The sequence below is a fragment of the Hemicordylus capensis genome, chromosome 4 (assembly GCF_027244095.1).
Source record: "Hemicordylus capensis ecotype Gifberg chromosome 4, rHemCap1.1.pri, whole genome shotgun sequence".
In the NCBI taxonomy this organism is placed as follows: domain Eukaryota; kingdom Metazoa; phylum Chordata; class Lepidosauria; order Squamata; family Cordylidae; genus Hemicordylus; species Hemicordylus capensis.
The window spans coordinates 187804615-187825203 of NC_069660.1; the positions used below are offsets into that span (position 1 = coordinate 187804615).

At 42.6% G+C, this 20589-nt stretch overlaps 1 protein-coding gene across 10 annotated transcripts in view; it reads left to right on the forward strand.

The window, feature by feature from the left end:
- TRIO (trio Rho guanine nucleotide exchange factor) overlaps window positions 1-20589 on the forward strand; it is a 371831-nt gene that overhangs the window by 253595 nt on the left and 97647 nt on the right. For all 10 annotated transcript variants that reach the window (XM_053242690.1, XM_053242687.1, XM_053242689.1 and 7 more), the window contains 4 exons: window positions 1991-2092; window positions 3155-3297; window positions 4799-4898; window positions 17954-18197. In XM_053242690.1, the coding sequence (XP_053098665.1) occupies window positions 1991-2092; window positions 3155-3297; window positions 4799-4898; window positions 17954-18197 (589 nt within the window). The remainder of the gene's footprint in view (window positions 1-1990; window positions 2093-3154; window positions 3298-4798; window positions 4899-17953; window positions 18198-20589) is intronic.

Consider the following 20589-nt stretch of genomic DNA (forward strand, 5'->3'; position numbering starts at 1 on the left):
CATTTTTCACACTTCTGACATGACAATCTAAATGATCACTGGCCATCCATGAAATGTTCAAGTCATTCTTCAAATCACAGCAAATGAACACGTGCTCTGCCTGTGTTGATGTCCCATATGGTTAGGCCCTTGAAAATGTACTTGCTTAGATAGGAGACTTGTATTTGTTACCTTGAAGAAAATTACGAGTATCACCCCCACATAAGTGAACCAATTCAAATGTTTTCACTTATTTAATGGGATTATTTAAGCACTGGACATATGATTCCAGGGATTATCTCATGAGAACCGTACGATGGTGATTATACCAATAACTATGTTGAAAGACGAAGCTGAGATACACTGAAAGCTGTCTTCTCAAGCAGACATATATGTACCCCAGCATTTTCCTTAACTGTGACCTAGAAGCCTGCAGTAGACACAAGAGTATCTGCAGGGCACAGACTGCCAGTCACACCAATTTGGATGATAACTTGTGATTGACACAACCAAACATGATAGCTTTTGTCCTAAACCAGGATTTGACCTAGAGTCTTCGGAGATAAAGAGCCTCGTGAATGTATTCCATTGAACCATGTAGAGGGAGAGTGATCTACAACTGAACATCAACACAGCATGTCAAGGAACAAAGTCCAGACATGTTGTTTGGATTTTGAAATTATTCCAGTGGTCTGCTTCTTGTCTAGTATTATTGATAGCTAAGGATCTTGTGCATAGAGCAAAGAGAAGCTATTTTCTTCTGCAGTGTCCTGTTAGATATCTGAAACAGAATGCTGAAAGGAAGTACACGATTTTTTTAAAAAAAAAACAACAAACTGCCAGATGGGGGCTATGAAAGTTTTCTGAAAAAACTAGTGTAATCGAAGACTGGCTGATGTTTCATCCAATCTTCCCAAAACAGTCACATCCACTCGAGTGTTCCCTCTAAGCACGCTCACATGTTTTTTGATGTCTGCTCAGTTAATTTTAGATCCCTCTCAGGTCTAATCAGGAAGGTCCCACTCTGAATGCATGTGTGTGCGCAGCTGAGAGCCAGCATGGTGTAGTGGTTAGAGTGCTGGACTAGGACCGGGGAGACCCGAGTTCAAATCCCCATTCAGCCTTGAAACTAGCTGGGTGACTCTGGGCCAGTCACTTCTCTCTCAGCCTAACCTACTTCACAGGGTTGTTGTGAAAGAGAAACTCAAATATGTAGTACACTGCTCTGGGCTCATTGGAAGAAGAGCGGGATATAAATGTAAAAATAATAATAATAATAATACTGCCGCCCAGCAGAAAACTCATTCTGCACACAGATGAAAAAAATTAGAGAGAACACTGATCTACACCTGTAGGGACTAAATATTCAAAATAACTTGGGACACCTTTGAGGAATCCTTGCCTCCACACTCACAGGAGCCACTAATAAAGTAGATTAGGTTGGACAGTAACTATTACAGATTTTTGTCATTACTTAACCCATCTTAAAACCCCACATAAAGCAGTACCTGTTACCACCTGCTAATTCTCCCCACCTCCCACCACACAGCAGGATTCTAAGGCTCAAAATGGAAACTAATTACTGTGAATAGGAGGTCTATGCCATGTTTTGAGTTCTAATTTTTCCAATTTCTGTACACTTGGCTTGTTCAAAAGTTTAGTAAGATTTTACTAATTGTTTAGCCCAACAATCAAGCAGTAGTATGTCATAAACTGACATCTTTATTTAGAGCAAACATTTAGGCATTACTTAAGCATTTAGTGAAATCAGTGGAGGAGGAAAAAATGACTATATATTTACCTTAGAATGTGAACAAAAACAATTGCTATTAATTTGAAGCCAGTCAAAATGATCGTGTACCATTTGCATATGTTTACTTCTGTTCTTGTGTTTTTTTGATGGCAAGAGATTGCATTTTTACATAATTTTAAAATGTATAAAGCATATTTACCTATGGCTATTGAAAAGGAATGTATGCAGAGTTTGTCCTTTTTCTTTTTTAACTTTTAGACCTCAGAGTTGGGTGTCACAGAGCATGTGGAAGGAGATGCTTGCAAATTTGCACTGTGGGTTGGAAGGACTCCTACTTCAGACAACAAAATTGTTCTAAAGGTAAATGGAATGTATGAATACACTAAAGTATGTGAATTTTGTTGTTCAATTGAATTGTGACTCTTGAACAGACTTGTGATGTGAATTGCACACAATTCATTCAGGGCCTCACATGTGTATCAGGGCTCACAAAGCAGAGTTTGAGAGGGAAAGAGCATATCAGGTTGTTTCCCTTTCCATGGAAAGCAGAAAATTGCTACTATATACACTACCAGTATTTATTTAGTTAGTTTATATTTTTATACGGCCCTTCACGAAGGGCGGTTGATGATAAAAAATTTAAAAATACTATTTCAATAAAAACAACCTGAAAATAAAATAGAGCTACAATTTTTAAAAAGCAAGTGGAGGTAACTCATTAGCCAAAAAGCCTGAATAAAAAGTGCAGTCTTCTATTTCCTTCTGAAGGCTGGGAGAGAGGGAGCCATGTGGATCTCAACCGCTACTGAGAAGATCCAGTGTTTGATCAAAGTCATTGAAACCAAATGACTTAACAACAACACATTTATGGAGTTCCAAAATAGCTTTCTGTGATTTGTCTGTTCTTGCCTTTTCACTAATGCTTATTTGTGGGGAGCTTCTATCAGCTGATTCATTATAATTAGAAGTGTGCATATAGCAACTCCTGTGAGCAAAGCAGAAATAGAGGCAGAAATTTACAGAAGCTGGTGACAGCTTTCTTGAATGCAGAGTATGCCCTGAACCTGGGAATACCAGCTCATTATAGTTGAAGCATTGTGTTCCATGACAACCTAATATATCCATGATTTCCAGTATATTTGTGTGAAAACTGTAAGTTCCTGAGCCTCAGGATCCTAGCCCACTTGCTTGTAAAACGCTATGTGTCAATGCAGGAAAGTAAAGCTTGCGTTTCTTTCTAGCAACTTTGATGAAGAAAAAAATATAATTTTGCAAATCAAATCTACTAACGTACTAGGAATTAACACAACCAGTTGTGTGTGGTACTTATAACTTCATACATGTTGCTGACCAGTGAAGGCTCCCCCCACCCTCTTTTTTATTTGTCCTTACATCAAAACAACTAACTTATTTTTCTTAAAGGCTTCCAGTATTGAGAACAAACAAGACTGGATTAAGCACATCAGAGAGGTGATACAGGAAAGAACAATTCATCTCAAAGGAGCCTTAAAAGAGCCAATTCACATCCCTAAAACTGCACCAACAACAAAGCAGAAAGGAAGAAGGTTAGTAGTGCCTTGCAAAGAATGGCAAGGTTTACATTTTCAGTCTGGCATTCATGAGGTCTGTCTTAACTGTGTTGCTGAACGCTTTTTGGGAAACTGTGTGCTCAGGTTATTTCTTGTTATCACCTACTTAGGGCTCTGTATTGAGGTATAGATCTTCAACTGTAGACCTAATTACACAGAACAGAATTCTTTAGCACATGCATTTGTTTGTTGCATACCTCTATGATCCTCTGTTCTACAAATTGCTGTGCTTGTAGAGTAAAATGTGTACACACATTTTAGGTCCTTGTTAGGTTTTCTGGCTTGTACTAAAACTTCCTTTACAGCACTTCTTGGGGATAACATAAACTGAATGGAGAACATAACATAAGAACAGCCCTGCTGGATCAGGTCCAATGCCTATCTAGTCCAGCATCCTGTTGCACACAGTGGCCCACCAGATGCCTCTGGGAAGCTCACAAGCAAGAGGTGAGGGCATGCCCTCTCTCCTGCTGTTGCTCCCTGCAGCTGGCGTTGAAAGACATCTTGCATCTGAGGCTGGAGGTGGCCCACAGCCACCAGACTAGGAGCCATTAATAGACCTGTCCTCCATGAATTGATCTAAGCCTCTTTTAAAGCCATCCAAGCTAGTGGCCATCACCACATCCTGTGGCAAATAATTCCATAAATTAATTGTGTGCTGTGTGAAAAAGTACTTCCTCTTGTCGGTCCAAAATTTCCCATCCTTCAGTTTCATGAGATGACCCCTGGTTCTAGTGTTGTGAGAGAGGGAGAACAATTTCTCTCTGTCCACTCTCTCCACTCCATGCATAATTTTATACACCTCTATCATGTCTCCCCTTAGTTGCCTCTTTTCCAAAGTAAAGAACCACAGTTGCTGTAGCCCAACCTCCTAAGGAAGGTGCTCCAGGCCTCAGTATATGGCAGCTTCCTATGTTTGTCTAAGGGCATTATAATAGTAGCATTTTTATTTTCAATCCCTTTCCTAATGATCCCTAGCATGGAATTTGCCTTTTTTCACAGCTGCCATTCACTCAGGAGAGCTGGTTTTGTGGTAACAAGCATGACTTGTCCCCTTAGCTAAGCAGAGTCTGCCCTGGTTACATATGAATGGGAGACTACATGTGAGCATGGGAATATCTTACAGTGCTCACACCTCTAGTCTCCCATTCAAATGCAACCAGGGTGGAACCTGCTTAACGAAGGGGACACGTCATGCTTGCTACCACAAGAGCAGCTCTCCTCTCTTAGACAGTTGCTACTGTTTATGCATACTCTTTATGCACTTCATATTGACCACAACCTGGATTAACCAACGTCAGGTTTAAAGCAAAACAATTTTAAATGTAAGTGTAAGGGCAACTTGGGTTTTGTATAGCATGTTACAGTATTACCATTCTACACGAAGGTTTGCTTTTGTACATAGAGCTGAATATTACCAGCCTCTTAAACAGACTACTTTTTCAGCTAAATGTCTCTTTACTCTTTGTGTTTCCAGAGATGGAGAAGACTTGGATAGCCAAGGAGATGGAAGTAGTCAGCCTGATACTATTTCAATTGCATCACGGACCTCCCAGAATACATTAGACAGTGATAAGGTAAGACAGGGGCTTTGGATGAAAGATTGCTTGTTGCTTTTTCTAGAATGATTGGTGAGCAATTGCTCTATCTGCCTGCCTATCATATTTTTATACCACCAGATGTGTACATCTCTAGGACGTGCACGAAATTTAAAACAATATTTAGGTCAATACAGTTTGAAATACATGAGACATAATAAAAACAATAGCATAAAACAGTTATTAAAACAAATTATTGAAATTAATTCTAATTAAAAGCCTGCAAGAACAGGTAAGTCTTGAGGGTCTTCCTGAAAACAAAGAGAGAAGGAGATGCTCTTATTTCAGCAGGGAACATATTCCAAGGCTCCGGGTCAGCCACAGAGAAAGCCAGGTCCTGGGTCGCCACCAAACAAGCCGGTGGCAACGTTCCTTGGGCTTCCTTTTACCCGTACATATATGGGGATCATGCATGTGTGTTCTACCAATTGATCAAATGTGTTGCACCAATGAACCCATAGCACAGAGCCTAGAAATCTGAACTTCATATATTGGATTTTATGTTTATTTAATTTGTTTTTACATCATGCTCTTCCTCTAAGGACCTTTAGAGTGGCTCCCAGGTGTCTTCAGGGACCCGACTCCATTTAGGGATATTTTAGGCTTTCACATGAATAAATTTGAAGTCTTTAGCCCAGGGTTTCTCAAATGTGGGTCCCCAGATGATATGAGACTGCAATGCACGTCATCCCACAATATTGGTGGACAAACTTGAGAACCCTGCTCTAGCCTGTTTACTTATGGAAGAACATACTGGCTGATCTCCTGACTAAATGACTCAGTAGAAGTCCCATTGAAATTAATAGCCTTAACTAACTTGTCCTGTTAGTTTGAATGAGGACCGAGGAGACCAGAGTTCAAATCCCTGTTCAACCATGAAACTCACTGGGTGACTCTGGGCCAGTCACTTATTTCTCAGCCTAACCTACCTCACATTGAGTCATTTAGTCAGGATGTCAGCCAGCTGCTTAAAGGCAGTATTCTGTCCAGTTTCTTAGGTAGTAGGACTTCCAGTGTTCTGGCCAAAAAGGACAAAAGTACTGGAGTAATTGGCATCTGTTTTTTAAAAGGCATGTTAATGTCACTTTGTTATTGGAGTTCGACTTGCGCTGCTTCAAGTTGCCATATAGTGCCTTCCTCTTCCCCTAGTGTGCTGTTAGGATCCACAACATTTCTGGCTCCATACTTTCGACATGTGGATCACTATAAGGCCAGTTTGTCTGGGGCTTCCCTCCAAAATAATTTGCTGCAGGGAATGTTGAGGTGCCAAATTTGTCAGCTGAACTTCAGTGTTGGCATGATCAGGCATCTTATAGTTGCCTAGCCTGGCACTGCAGTTCAGTGGGCAAGGTGAGATTTCTCGGAGAGCACTGGTTTCAGAGGAGCAATGTCAGCTCTATGGAGGAAACCTCTACTTAGTTAGTTCTGTAGTTGTGTGTACCAGTAGAGGGTGCTGTGGCAGGATAAATTTAGAACCTTTGTGAACAGTTTGTCACTCAAAACTGTTCTAGATGAGTTCTGTATATAGCTCTGACTGAAGAAGCTTCCTAATAAAGATTTTTCAAGAAAAGGCTCTTTATATTTTTGCAAAAATTTGTGTGATATTTGGGATGTCTTACATAACTATATTTCCTGAAACCTTTGGGAGTTAATCTTTTAACTACCTTCAGCCCCATTGTTTGTATGTTCAAGGGCCAATGAAAGACTCAAGAGGCAAGGTCCCCCTGGTTAAAGTAGGTGGTCTGCTTTAGTGGTCATGTTACAACAGCAGGTGGTTGTTTATGATCCACCTGGGTGAGTGAAGTATGGAGATCTGAGTGCACACTAGTATGTGATCTAGGATAGATAGCAAGAAAGGATGGTTGGTGCCAGTTATTGACTCAGGATAACTCTGTGTATATAGAGAGCTGACAGCTTTGGAAGTGGCCCAGCACAGTGTTGGGGTGGTTAAAAAAAAATGTATATCTCTCTTTCCTTCTGAGGAACCCAGAGAGGTGTACATGGTTATGTTTATCCTCTCAACAACCCTGTGAGGTAGGTTAGGCTGAGAAATAAGTGACTGGCCCAGAGTCACCCAGTGAGTTTCATGGTTGAACAGGGATTTGAACTCTGGTCTCCTCGGTCCTAGTCTAACACGCTAACGACTATACCACACCGGCTCACATGTGGTGAGCCGGGTTGTTTTCCTGTGTTGCAAAATACATTGTACACTGCAGTTACCATTTCAGCCCCGGGCATGTAACACTTTCTTCCTGACAAGAAAGTTGTAGTATCTAGTTGAGCCTTCGCTATAACTTGGTTATGTGCTAGTGGGTTGCAGGAGAAAACACATTGGGTTCTTTTAATAATGAGTCTTCAAAGCTTCTGCTTACACTAACAAGAAAAGAAATGACTAATGAGACATAAGATGCTTATACAGCACATTCAGTTCATAGGAAAAGCTTCTCATTTGTTACCAAAAGTGTGTACCTTTTATATGTCTAATAACATAGTGGGAACATTTAACAGGCCTCCTCTTTGCAAAGTGTTTACCTCACAAGGCTATCTCAGGCAAATATATAATGAGCAATTAACATAAGAATGCTAAAGCCAGCCTTTTCTATATTTGGACTGCATGGGGAAGAATGGAAGTGGCATTAATAATAGTAGAGTAATTTCCAAAAGAAAAAGAAGAAAGGTGGGGGGAGAGAGCAGCTTTTGGGTAGCCATAATATGTGGCCCAGTAAGAGAGTGCTAGGGTAAGAAGAGATTTGTGCATCTTTTAAGAAAGCAAATCCAGACTAGTGGAGAAGGAAATCCATACAGAATGTCTAGAGATTGCAAGGTAGCTGGAGCTTGAACTTGGTAAGCACTTCCTGGTAATTACCTTTAAAGCCCTAAATGGCTTAGGACTGGGTTACCTGGGGGAGCACTTACTTCCATATGATCCTCACCACACTTTAAGGTCATCAGGAGAGGTCTGTCTCTGGCTGCCACCAGCTCGCCTGGTGGCAACTCAGGATCAGGCTTTCTCTGTAGCTGCTCCTGGGCTCTGGAATGTGCTCCCTATAGATATCCCCATTCAGCCATGAAACTAGCTGGGTGGCTCTGGGCCAGTCACTTCTCTCTCAGCCTAACCTACTTCACAGGGTTGTTGTGAAAGAGAAACTCAAGTATGTAGTACACCGCTCTGGGCTCCTTGGAGGAAGAGTGGGATATTATTATTATTATTATTAATAATAATAATAAGAAGAAGAAGAACTTCAAATGAAGAAGATGCACTTCAAATGGTCAATAATGCGAAACTATTCAACACCAATGAAAGAAAGCAGGCCTACAAGAAAGAACAAGTCAAGAACCGAGCAGAAAAATGGAGAAATAAGCCCCTGCATGGTCAATATTTGCACAATATAAGTGGAAAATCAGACATCACCAAGACCTGGCAATGGCTTAAGAATGGCAACTTGAAGAAAGAAACAGAGGGTTTAACACTGGCTGCACAAGAACAGACACTAAGAACAAATGCAATAACAGCAAAAGTAGAAAAGTCAACAACAAACAGCAAGTGCTGCCTTTGTAAAGAAGCAGATGAAACCGTGGACCACCTAATCAGCTGTTGTAAAAAGATCGCACAGACTGACTACAAAGAAAGGCATGACAAGGTAGCAGGGATGATACACTGGAACATCTGCAAAAAATACAAGCTACCTGTAGCCAAAAATTGGTGGGACCATAAAATTGAAAAAGTGGTAGAAAATGAAGATGTAAAAATATTATGGGACTTCCGACTACAAACAGACAAACATCTGCCACACAATACACCAGATATACAGTGGTCCCTCGACTTACGAACTTAATCCGTTCCGAATGCATACTCGTAGGTCGAAAAGTTCGTAAGTCGAAAAGCGGTTTCCCATAGGAATGCATTGGAAACTGATTAATTCGTTCCGGAGCGAAAAGGTGGGGGGGCTTTACTCACCCCTTCCATGAAAGTAAGGCACTGTACTGTACTGTATTCCTTGTAGTAATCGGGTGGCAGGGTGCCGCCCGCTTCAGTCTCCCTCGGCGCGAGCTCCCGCTTCTCGTAGCCATAATCGGGGCGGCAGGATCGCTCCCAGTCCCTGCCGCCCCCTTCAAGCTCAGTCCCCCTCGGCTGGCGGCCGCCCCCTGAAGCTCCCCAGAGGTCCCCCGCCGCCCCCTTGTTTCCAAATCTAGCCCCATTTAAGAGGACAGCAGGAGAACTCCCTGCCGTCCCCTTCCCCCTTGCCGGCTGGGCTGCAACTGGCTTCTAGGAAGCCTTTCGCGTGCCTGCGCAAAAGGCTTCCTAGAAGCCAGTTGCAGCCCAGCTGGCAAGGCAAGCAGACGGCAGGGAGTTCTCCCGCCGCCCGCTCGCTAAAGTTCCTTAACTTTTAGGGAATACTACAAGGAATACAGTACAGTACAGTGCCTTACTTTAATGGAAGGGGTGAGTAAAGCCCCCGCCCCTTTTTAAGTGGAACCCCCCACCCCAGTGCCGTTCGGATGTCGAAAAATTCGTAAGCGTGCGGCACTTTTTTCCGTTCGTAAGTCGAAAATTTCGGATGTCGAGTAGTTCGTAAGTCGAGGGACCACTGTAACTGTAGTTGAGAAGAAAGAAAAACAAGTCAAAATAATCGACATAGCAATACCAGGGGATAGCAGAATAGAAGAAAAAGAAATAGAAAAAATCACCAAATACAAAGATCTACAAATTGAAATTGAAAGGCTGTGGCAGAAAAAGACCAAAATAATCCCAGTGGTCATTGGTGCCCTGGGTGCAGTTCCAAAAGACCTCGCAGAGCACCTCAACAGCATAGGGGCCACAGAAATCACCATCAGCCAATTACAAAAAGCAGCTTTACTGGGAACAGCCTATATTCTGCGACGATATCTATAACAATTGACAATAAAATTCAGCCATGCCAGGTCCTTGGGAAGGACTCGATGTCTGGATAAAACAAACCAGTCAATAACACCTGTCTGACTGTGTAAACAAGAAATAATAATTATTATTATTAGAGGCTTAAGCGTTTTAGCAGCCTTTAAACGAGCCCTAAAAAACCCCTTTTTAGCCTGGCTTTTAGTGAGTAGTGAAATTATTCTAAACTCGTTTTAATTTTTTTTAAGGACTTATTTATTTTGTATCTGTTTATATAATTGTGAACTGCTTAGAGACATCTGAGTGAGGTGGTATAAAAAAGTAATAAATTAAATAAACATACAAAAAATCAAGATCATAGCTTCAAATTTTGTTAGCAGAATAACATCTGTCTATTTTCAGGCCCAAGACAGTACTGCCCTGGGAAAGGCTCAGGCCCGCTGTTCATAGCAAATGGTATGGGCCTGTTGCCCTCATTGGGTTGGCTAATGACTTTTAGATCTGGATCATGATCCATTCCACTCATAGAGTGGGTTCTGCCCCTGCACGGCACCATTTGAGCAGAATTGACTAGCTCCTTGGAGCGCTTAGACTGTGCCACTGCACAGGGTGCACTTCCTCAGTTTGGGCGGGCTAGCATTTTCTCCTCAGTTGCTTTTTGACTGCCATTGTCAGAAAAACAATAAATGCAAAACTCTTTTCAGCAGACGATCGTTATTTGTGTCTACTTTGGGGGAGGAACACAACTCCTCCACCTGTAAAATTTGCTTGACCTTCTCTCAACAAACAAGAAAGAACAGCCTATGGCTGCCGGCTGCCATTTACAATGACGCGCTGCCCAGGCACTCCAATCCCCAGTTCTCTGGTGGGCGGGATTGTACCCTCGACATCAGGTACGGCATAGAAGCCAAAGTTGGGGACTGCCACCAAGCAGTCTAAATCCTTGACTCAAGCTCCCTCAGCAGCCACCACTGGAACATTTAAAGCACCAAAGCTGCCTTGGGACACTTCTCATTGAAAACAACAGAAGTCTTGGCATCAGGGCTCCGATACTGAGGAGGTAACCCCACATGAGAAACATTGGGAGAAAGGTGCATGTACTGCCACTGAGGAGGCTTCCATTGCATCTTGAGGAATGTCTTCTCCGATTAGGTTCCAGTCGGCGCCGGTGATGCCTCGGTCATGCCCTGTGACTCCAGAGGTTGTAGCTCTGGATTGTCCTTTGCCTTGGACCCAATGTTTAACCTTGGCATCCACCTTGATACCAAGGACGATACCGGCCACGTCTTCGTCTGTTTAGCATCGGGAGCACTCTGTCTCACTGGCTATGATGCCACAATCACCATTCCCCGGTTACTCATCTAGCACCACAGGATTTGTGTCCACCAGTATCCTTCACCATCGATGTTGATGATGATGATGATGACATGGAGGCCCGTTTATGGCCTGGCAACACCCAGCACCTTCTAAACTTGTTGGACTGTAATGACAGCACGGTGGCTTTCTGGGACATGGTCTCGTCACTGAGGAGGAAGGGATGTCCTTCTCTGTACCGAAGACACCGAGCACTTCTGCTTCTTCAGCCCTTCCATTACGCGGCAAGCTGTCTTTCAACACCGAAGCCAGAATTGGCCACAACTCCAAGGGTTGCATTCCAATTCAACTAGGGTAGAAAGTTTCTATATCTCTTTTCTCCTTACCCACTGCCTTACCCACTATTGGACAGAGTTTTGGCTAAAATCCACAGGAGTCTGCAAGTTCTATATTGATTGCTTCATGGTGGTCCCAACAGCCATGGTTTCAACAGGTACTCAGACTGTTGAAGGGTTGCCACAGATGTTTGCCTCCTCATGAAGATCTTCTAACACAGCAGAAGGGAAGGCTTCGTCATCCCAATCTGAGAACTTTCAGCTTGACTGCCTGGAGGATAGGCTTCTAAACTATATCTTCCTCAAGCAAGTGTAAGCAATTTAGGCTGTATGCACAAAGGCATGGTTTTCACCCTTACACTGCTACTTCTTGCCAAATTCTGTTATACCTTACAAACTTGAAGCAGCAGAAGCTGGCCATTGTTACTATCAAAGTTCATCTGGCCGCTATTTCTGCTTGTCATCCCAGATGAAACAGAAAGACTGTTTTCTCTCATCCAGACTCCAAAAGATTCCTAAAAGGTCTCAACAACCTTGACCCACCTGTTCGGCCTACTGAGCAATGGAGCCTGTTCCTTGTTCTGTCTGCTCTAGCAGAGCCTCTTTTTGAGTCGATGGCAATGGCCCTTCCTAATCTTGTGACACTAAAAACGGCTTTTCTGTTCGCCATAACATCAGCTCGGCAGGTGAACAAACGAAATGCCCCTCACATTGTTGTCCCCTATACTAAATTTCATGAGGACAAGGTAGTTCTTCACCCTGACTCAGAGTTTAGACCTAAGGTGGTTACTGACTTCCATATCAACTGGGACATTGTTTTACCTACTGTTTTTCAGAATCTCATGATGGCTCTGAAGCATTCCTTACATTCCCCAGATGTGAGGCATGTGTTCCTGTTCTACTTGCAGTTGACCAAGCCCTATAGGAACACAAAATGCCTCTTTGTGGGTTACAAGGGTAAAGTGAAAGGCTGCCAGATTTCTAGACAGAGGCTGTCCTACTGGATTGTGGAACTCATTTTCCTAGCCTACAAACATCAAAAGGTGGAGTCCCCTAAGACTATATGGTCCCATTCTACCAGGGCTTGTGCTACTACTGCGACCCATACAACTGGCATGAAGCTCAGAGACATCTGCACAGCAGCAACCTGGCCCTCTGAGATTACCTTTGTCAAGCACTATGCTTTAGACCTTCGTTCTGCAGCTCAGGCCAATTTTGGGAGGTGTGTGCTGTAAAAGTACCTTAGCATACTACACCTGCCTCCAGACTGACAACTCATTAGCCACCCACTCTTATGAGTGCAGCGGATCACAATCCAGATAAGCAGGTTGCTCACCTGTAACTATTGATCTAGAAGTGATTAGTTGCAGTCATAAGACCCTCCCACTGGCCCCACTACAGTATGCGAAGTGACAATACCTACGTTCATAGGACATGCAGTGCTACTTACCTTGTTGAACTGTGATCTAATTCCATACAATGGTAGAATCCAAATGTCAGTCCTTCAGGAACTGAGGAGAAAACGCTACCCCGCCCAAACTGAGAAAGTGCACCACATGCTGTGGGCGGGGCAAGTGCTTCGAAGAGCAAGTCAATTCTGCCTGAATGGTCCAGCTCTTATGACTGCAATGGATGGTTTCCAGATCAAAAGTTATAGGTGAGCAACCTGTTTAGCGGGATCCACATTCTCCCAAACACTTTTCTGCTAGGATTGGCGGATGAGCCAGCCTCCAGAGGCAGTGCAACTCCCACACAATCTCAGCTAGTGGCTCCAAGGAAGCAGACTGTGGGAGACATTCATCCGGAAACATTGGCAGCCAGTGCAGTTCTTTCAAAACTGGTGTTATATGGTCCCTTTGTGTTGTCCCAGAGACCAATCTGGCAGCCGCATTTTGTACCGATTGTAGTTTCCGGACTAAATAAAAAGGCATCCCCATGTAGAGTGCATTACAGTAGTCTAGCCTGGAGGTTACCAGCATATGTAGCACTGTTTTAAGGTCATTTACCTCTAGAAATAGACGTAGCTGACGTATCAGCCAAAGCTGGAAAAAAGCACTCTTGGCCACTGCCTCAACCTGAGAAACCAGGGAGAGCTTTTGGTCCAGGAGCACTCCTAAGCTATGTACCTGATCTTTCAGGGGGAGTGTAACCCCATCCAGAACAGGCAGATCTAAACCATCTTGTATTATTCTGTTCAGTCATTGCCACAAAAGCAGTTAAAACAAAATGTTTGATATTTATTTTCAGTTATCTTTAAGAATAGTTTTGAAAAGAAAAGGAGGGGGGGAAGATGCCCCTTAGAAGGGAAACTGCTGCACATGATCAGAAACACTCTACGTACTAGAATTATTTTAACATAAAAGCTAGTGGCCCTCCTAAGTCCATATTCTACCAGTGCTGGTGGTGGGAACTTCTTTCCAATGGAAGTGTGTGGGAAGTTGGTATAGAAAGGGGTCCCCTACCATTTGCAGTATGTATGAGTGAGGCCTAGTCTTCATTGAAAGTATGGGCAAGGAAAGGGATGGAACAGGATTTATTAAGATTGCTAAATCAGCAGTTAAAATTTGGAGACATGAACAAATGATAATGACTACCTGAAAATTACAGATTATGATCTGGAATCCATGGCCTTTTATATTTTTAGTGGAAATAGTGTACATGTTTACTCAGAAGTAAGTTCCGCTGTGTTCAGTGGGGCTTATTCCCAGGTAAGCAAGCATTGCATTGCAGCCTTCATATTGGAATTAATCAGACCTTTACCTATACGAATACAATGAATATTTATATTCTGCTTTTCAACAAAAGTTCCCAAAGTGGTTTACATATTTATAAATAAATAAAACGGCTCCCGGTCCCCAAAGGGTTCACAGTCTAAAAAAGAAACATAAGATAGACACCGGCAGCACAGCCACTGAAAGGATGCTGTGCTGGGGATGGATAGGGCTAGTTGCTCTCCCCCTGCTAAATAAAAAGAATCACCACTTTTAAAAGGTGCCTCTCTTCTCAGTCAGCTGGGTTAGGGTTCAATGTTCTCTCATTTTTTTCATCCGTGTGCGGAATGAGTATCAAGGCAGTGTGTACGCAGATGCATTCAGAGTGGGTCCTGCCTGGTTCAATATGAGCGGGATCTAAAATTAACTGAGCGGACATCAAAAAACGTGTGAGCACGCCCACGCCTTAGCGGGAACACTGGTAGGGTTATGTTGCAAGGCCTAGAAACCTGAGCAAGACAGAGCACTTTCTTCTGTCCTCCCAAATAGCTTTAAGCCAAGTAATTGTGCTTTGTGATGCACTGTGTGAAACAAGCTTTTATCTTTATGATGCTTTCCACTTTGATTCTACGTCCTCAGGAACTGAGGACAGTATTGCTGAGGCAGCGGGAAGCTTTGAAATGCTCGTTGATAGAAGACTTATATAAATGTGTGTTTAATTTCCTTCTGCTCAGAAGGTGGGTAAGAAACCACCTGCAAGTGATTTTTAAAGGATTAGTTTTCATCATGTCTGCTGCTTCTCCACCCCCAACCCAGTTGATTTCCTGAGAAGACTACCAAGTTGGCGTGATAGCTGCCTTCTAAAAGTGTGTGTGTGTTAGTTAAAAAGAACATCATGAAATTTTACATTTTCAACGTCTTAATTGATACTGTATCTAATGTGGGTTTTGATTTATTATGGGCTGATTCACATGACTGAACCAAACCATGGTTTGTTGAGTCAGAAACATAAGCTGCACACTTCTCCGCCCCCATCTCCTTGGCTCGGCCATGCAGCCATGACATGTCAATCTTGGCTTGTTAAACTCGCTTAACTCAGGTTTATAAGACAGGATGTGAAACCACTGTTCTGCACCCCAGCTTATAAAACAGAGTTAAAACTCAGCTCTTGAATCTGCATGAGTCATTGTTTAACAAGCTGGATGTCTTACAGGTATGGTTAGCAGGAAAGGGGAGAAAGGGAGTGTGCAGGGTTGGCTCATGTTACTGATTAAGAAGTTGGAGTGTGTGAACCGGCCCAAATCTTGTACTTGAGTCCTCATCGAGCATAGTTTGTTGTCCAGTTGCAAACAGTTAACAAAGAGTATATCATGGATATCCAGTTATCAAACAGTTATCCAGTTATCAAAGAGTATCACTGCTGCCACACTTTCTGTTTTAAATTTTGGTTTCTAGTAGGGTGGGTTTTTTTTTTTAGTTTTATTGTCTCTGTGAGTCACCCCAAGCAGTTTTGTATTAGAGGAACAGGATACACCTCTTTTTTTGATAGAATCTGTAATATGGGCTGTCACTGAATCTAGGAGCTTGAATAATTGAGATTCTTTTTTAAAAGCAATAACTTTTAGTCTTCATGGTTTCGGGGGGGGGGGATGAAAATTTGCAAAGGATGACTTGTCTGGAAGTTGGCATTTCTCAGGCAGAGGGCTTTCCCAGTCCTGCTTCCTGAGATTATTTTAATCAGAAATACCAAGGACTTGCCATATGTAAAACTTTGGCTCCTGCTACCTCAATACACAAGGTTTTTTGTGTGTAGTTCTTATATTTGTTTTGCCACATACAGCTTTCTGCACTTCGAAATTGAACACTAACGCACCAAACCAGCAGGGCCCAAAGTTCCAGTGTGGACATGGACATGTTCCAAGCACATGAAAGTAGTTTGACCTGTGTAGTCTATGACAAGGCTGGTGGAGCCTGCCTTTGCATGATCTATTAAGACTGATAAAGCAAAAATGTTATGTTCACAAAGTTCTTTATATTTTTTAGAAGGCCTAAATTTTGACACTTTGTGGTCAAACTCTGAATCAAAAAGGTCCTTTTTCTCAGACCCCCTCCGGCATACAGCTGTTTTCAATTGTTTCTGACTCCAGTCTAGGGAGAGCCATAAAAATAAATCAGTGCCAAAAAAATCTCCAGCTTTCCCTTGCCTCACCCCCACCCTGAAGCCCCCTTTGGCATAATGTTGAATGGACTGAGAGCTAATATAACCAGAAGAGAAGCGGGGGGAGGTACCCCAGATACTCTTAACGAGTGGGAAGGCAGCATGTTTCTGCAAGTGTGCACCTCATAACTTCAGCCGAGACTGTCCAGAGAGACTAAGTAGGAGCAGCATGATTAATTCCTGCCTGTGTCTTGACGGGTGCATGATGATTTATTTTCCTTCATTATGAGAAACATAAGGCTTCTCTTTACCTCCTTCCACGCCAATGCAAAAATAGGATTAGCTAGCAAGGTTGGTAGGCAATGGTCATGGGAAAGCTTTGAGAGAAGTTCAGACTGTCCAACAAAGTTGTTGTGTTCATCTTTTGCCAAAGAAGTGAGAAATTAACACATTTTTGTTCATAATTGTCTAGCAGATGATCCTTCTACTTTTACTGAGCAAAATGCTTTATTGTCCTCGGTGACTAAAAGTACATCCTTGCAGAATTATCTGTTACTTGAGCTTAGCATTGGAGCATTAAACCAGAAAGAACATGGCAGGGAGTCCCTCAGCAAAAATTCCCTTTTGTGTTATGAACCTTCAGGAACGGAAAAGGAGCTAGCCCACTTCCGGCACCATTGTGTCTGCCCACGCGCATGCATGCACATGTGTTTCACAGTTCAGCAGTGAAACCAAAATATAATATGAGCAATGATGTTAGGTGATGTAACAGTGAGAAATTATTTGTGTAGGAATTCCAGAATGGCAAAGGAGCTCATTCATACTATGTAAATCGTTAAAATGACTGAATCAGTAGCTAAATTACTCATGATGGAATTACAGCTGTGTATCACGTTTGTGCCAGTTCTGACTCTCTCAAATATTGGTTCACTCTGATTGTGAGAAGAGGAATTGTTGAAAGAAGGCTTTACCCTCAAATTTGATTGATTATTTTCAAAAGAGGAAGCTCATGTTCTTGCACAACGGCATGAAGCTTGTTTATAAAGCTGCAGAATAGTACTAAGGAAATCTATCCAAATTACTTGTATACAATAATCTTTGAGCCAATTCCTAAAATAAGTCTTAACATGGTAAGTAAATGGCAATCAGTGTTACCATTTTGCACACTAGAAATACTTTGTATATGCCCTTGTGTGAGCTAGTGCATACTATTGTAGAGCAAACTCAAGTTTACACTATCTCCTTGCTTTTGCCATATGAAAGCACATGCATGCATAATACCTTTCAAAGCTGGCCCAGTAAAATCAGTTGTGGTGACTTTAGTATCTGTATTAGAATATAGCATGAGAATCGCACCTTGACCCTAGTCCTATTTGTCTTGAATCTATTGCAAGCTACATTCATTCATTCGGTTTTTATACCGCCCTTCCGAAAAGACTCAGGGCATTTTACAATTAAAACCAGAAACCATTAAAACCAGAAACCATTAAAACAGAGATATAAATATTAACACCAATTAAAAAACATCTTAAAAAACAATTAAACTAGCATAACTATTAAAATATGTTCAACATTCATTAAGCTATCCCACCAAAATGTTTGCACAAAATGCTGAAATGCCTCTGATTTTTTCTCTGCAGTTATCTGGCGGCTGCGAGTTGACAGTGGTCATCCATGATTTCACGGCATGCAACAGCAATGAATTGACTATTCGTCGTGGCCAGACAGTGGAGGTTCTAGAGCGACCACATGACAAACCTGACTGGTGCTTAGTACGAACCACTGACCGGTCCCCAGCTGCCGAAGGACTGGTACCCTGTGGGTCTCTCTGCATTGCCCATTCCCGAAGCAGTATGGAGATGGAAGGCATCTTTAACCACAAAGGTAGGAGGATGAGGGCTTCAAGTTCTGTCTTTCCAATGCTTTTGTTCTCGTTCTAGTAAAATTCAGTGGGAAATGATGCAGCGCTTGGGGCTTCAGGAGTTTACAGCCTAATAGCATTACACTCTTATCTGTCTTCACTGGAGGGGCTCAGCCATGTTCAGCATTACCTAGTTTAGCCTGGCTAAGGCTTTGGGCAACATGCTTGTAGTCTGCCGACTGCAGATATTGGTTCGTGGCTTCTAGGGGATGTGTATGATCACACAGTTATTGTTTATGTACATAGAGTTGCACTGAATCTTCCAAATGCTCCAAGAGGAACAGGGATATAGGAAATGTGGGTAATATGTTTGGCTGTATTGATACAATAGTCCTGTCTGAGAGGTTGGAGAACTACAGAACACATCGTATACATTCTATACCTCAAATAAAATTAATTCAATGATTTCTTTGTAATGATATCATCAGAACAATAAGCAGGTATATAGTGCAGTTTCAAAGGTCTTCACAAATTCTCCCATTAAATCCTTACAAGCACCCTGGAAGCACTTTTTCCACACTACAAATGTGAAACAGAGCAAGAGTGGCTTGTTAAGGTCACTCAGTGAGATCATGGCAGATGCCGGATTTGAACAGGGACTTCATGGGTCACAGCTCAGTCTCTTAAAAGCAACACTACATTGGCTCTTTTAAAAACTCCTAGATAGGCTTTTTTGAGGAAAGGTTTCTAGCAAATACAACCCAGTTTGATTCTTTCTTGAATTTTTAACTCCGGTTTCCTCCCTTAAAATTTAATCTCCCTAAGCCAGTTACTTTTCCTTTACAAATTCAAGTTTTATTCTGTCCTGCCTAACATGCAAGTTAGCTTTGAATGCTTATGATACCAACATGCTGTCAAGCCAACAATAAAATAACTTTTCGTTGGAGATCTATTCTCAATTGACTTTCCCCAAGAGCAGGAAGGAGACCAGTGTGTGTGTTGGAGTGGGGGGAGGGTGATGAAGGCAGCATTCTTTCTCTAAGGCAAACTGTTATGAAGGGTGTGACAAATATATTAAACAGAACTCAGAGTCTGTTCTGAATACACAAAGGTCTTATACCAATTAAATGGGTAACAAATAGCTCCGAGCTCCAACTGCTAGTTTGTGCTATGTATGTCTGTTTTACAAATACATATGCATATATCTTTTGGTATGCTTCCGTTTCCCCCAGAAACTTCTCCTTCACTCCTTCTGACTGCCAAGTTTGCTCATGCATATGGGTCTACCAATCTCAGCTTGGCTTAGTAGCCTGCTATTATTTGTGGTCACCACTAACCCTCTCCCCTCTAGTCCTCTGGTATGCACAGAGGAAACAGTAAAGGCTCAGAGTCTCTCTGTACTAGACATAAGAGAAAAGGAGAAGCAGACCCCTGCTAACTGGCCAAAGAGGAACCATTCAAAGTGGTGATTCTCTTTATATTAAGAAGAAAGAGCCACTAGCCCTGTTCAGCGCCCAGGCACAGCATCCCTTTTGCAGGCCTGCTCAACTTAGGCCCCCCCCAACTGTTTTACAACTACAACTCCCATCATCCCCAGACACAGTGGCCAACAGCCAGGGGTTATGAGAACTGTAGGCCAACATCTGTGGGAGGGCCGAAGTTGAGCAGCCTTGTTTTAGTGGCTGTTGCTGGTTTCTACTTGTGTGTGTATTCAGACTGTGATCCCTCTGCAGCCATAGAACTATCATCTTCTTTTTCTATGCAAACTACTTTGAGAACTTTTATACTGAAAAGAAATAAATACTGTAACTTTTTTTTTTGCTGCTTCTGCTATCTTCTAACGTCAGCACAAAGTAAGAGACTCACCTGGCTCCCACACTCCCCATTCTCTGTTTGCACCAGAGGACAAAAACTCCTGCCTCATACCATGAATAGGCTCTTCCCCTTTTGAGTTCTTTGCCATTTGATGGGAAACTTGAGATCTTTGATGGTTACCTGTCACAGCTAGACTTGTAGATGCATATAGTTACAAAAAATCTGTACAAACTAGCTGAGCCCGCACAGAGCATCTGTGCGCTCTTTGGGGTTGCGGTTACCTCTCCCCCCCTTCTGCCCCATTCTCTCCCGCCCTCCCCCCACCAGGCCGCTTCTCCCCCCTCCCTGCCAGGCCGCTTGCTGCCGAACTCCGGTCCCCGACACCCACCCGCTTCCCCCCCTTCCCCGCCAGGCTGCTTCCCCCATACAAGCTGGTTTGATTTTGCTGATTCTGCCTTCCCTCTACAGTGAGCTACAGAATGAAGGGAGAATCAGTGAAAATTACCCTCCCCACCTTGCACAAGCAGAAAGTCTTCGGTTTGCAAAGCTTTGAATATTTATAGTATGTAAACATGCAACTGACCAACAGTATAGTAACTG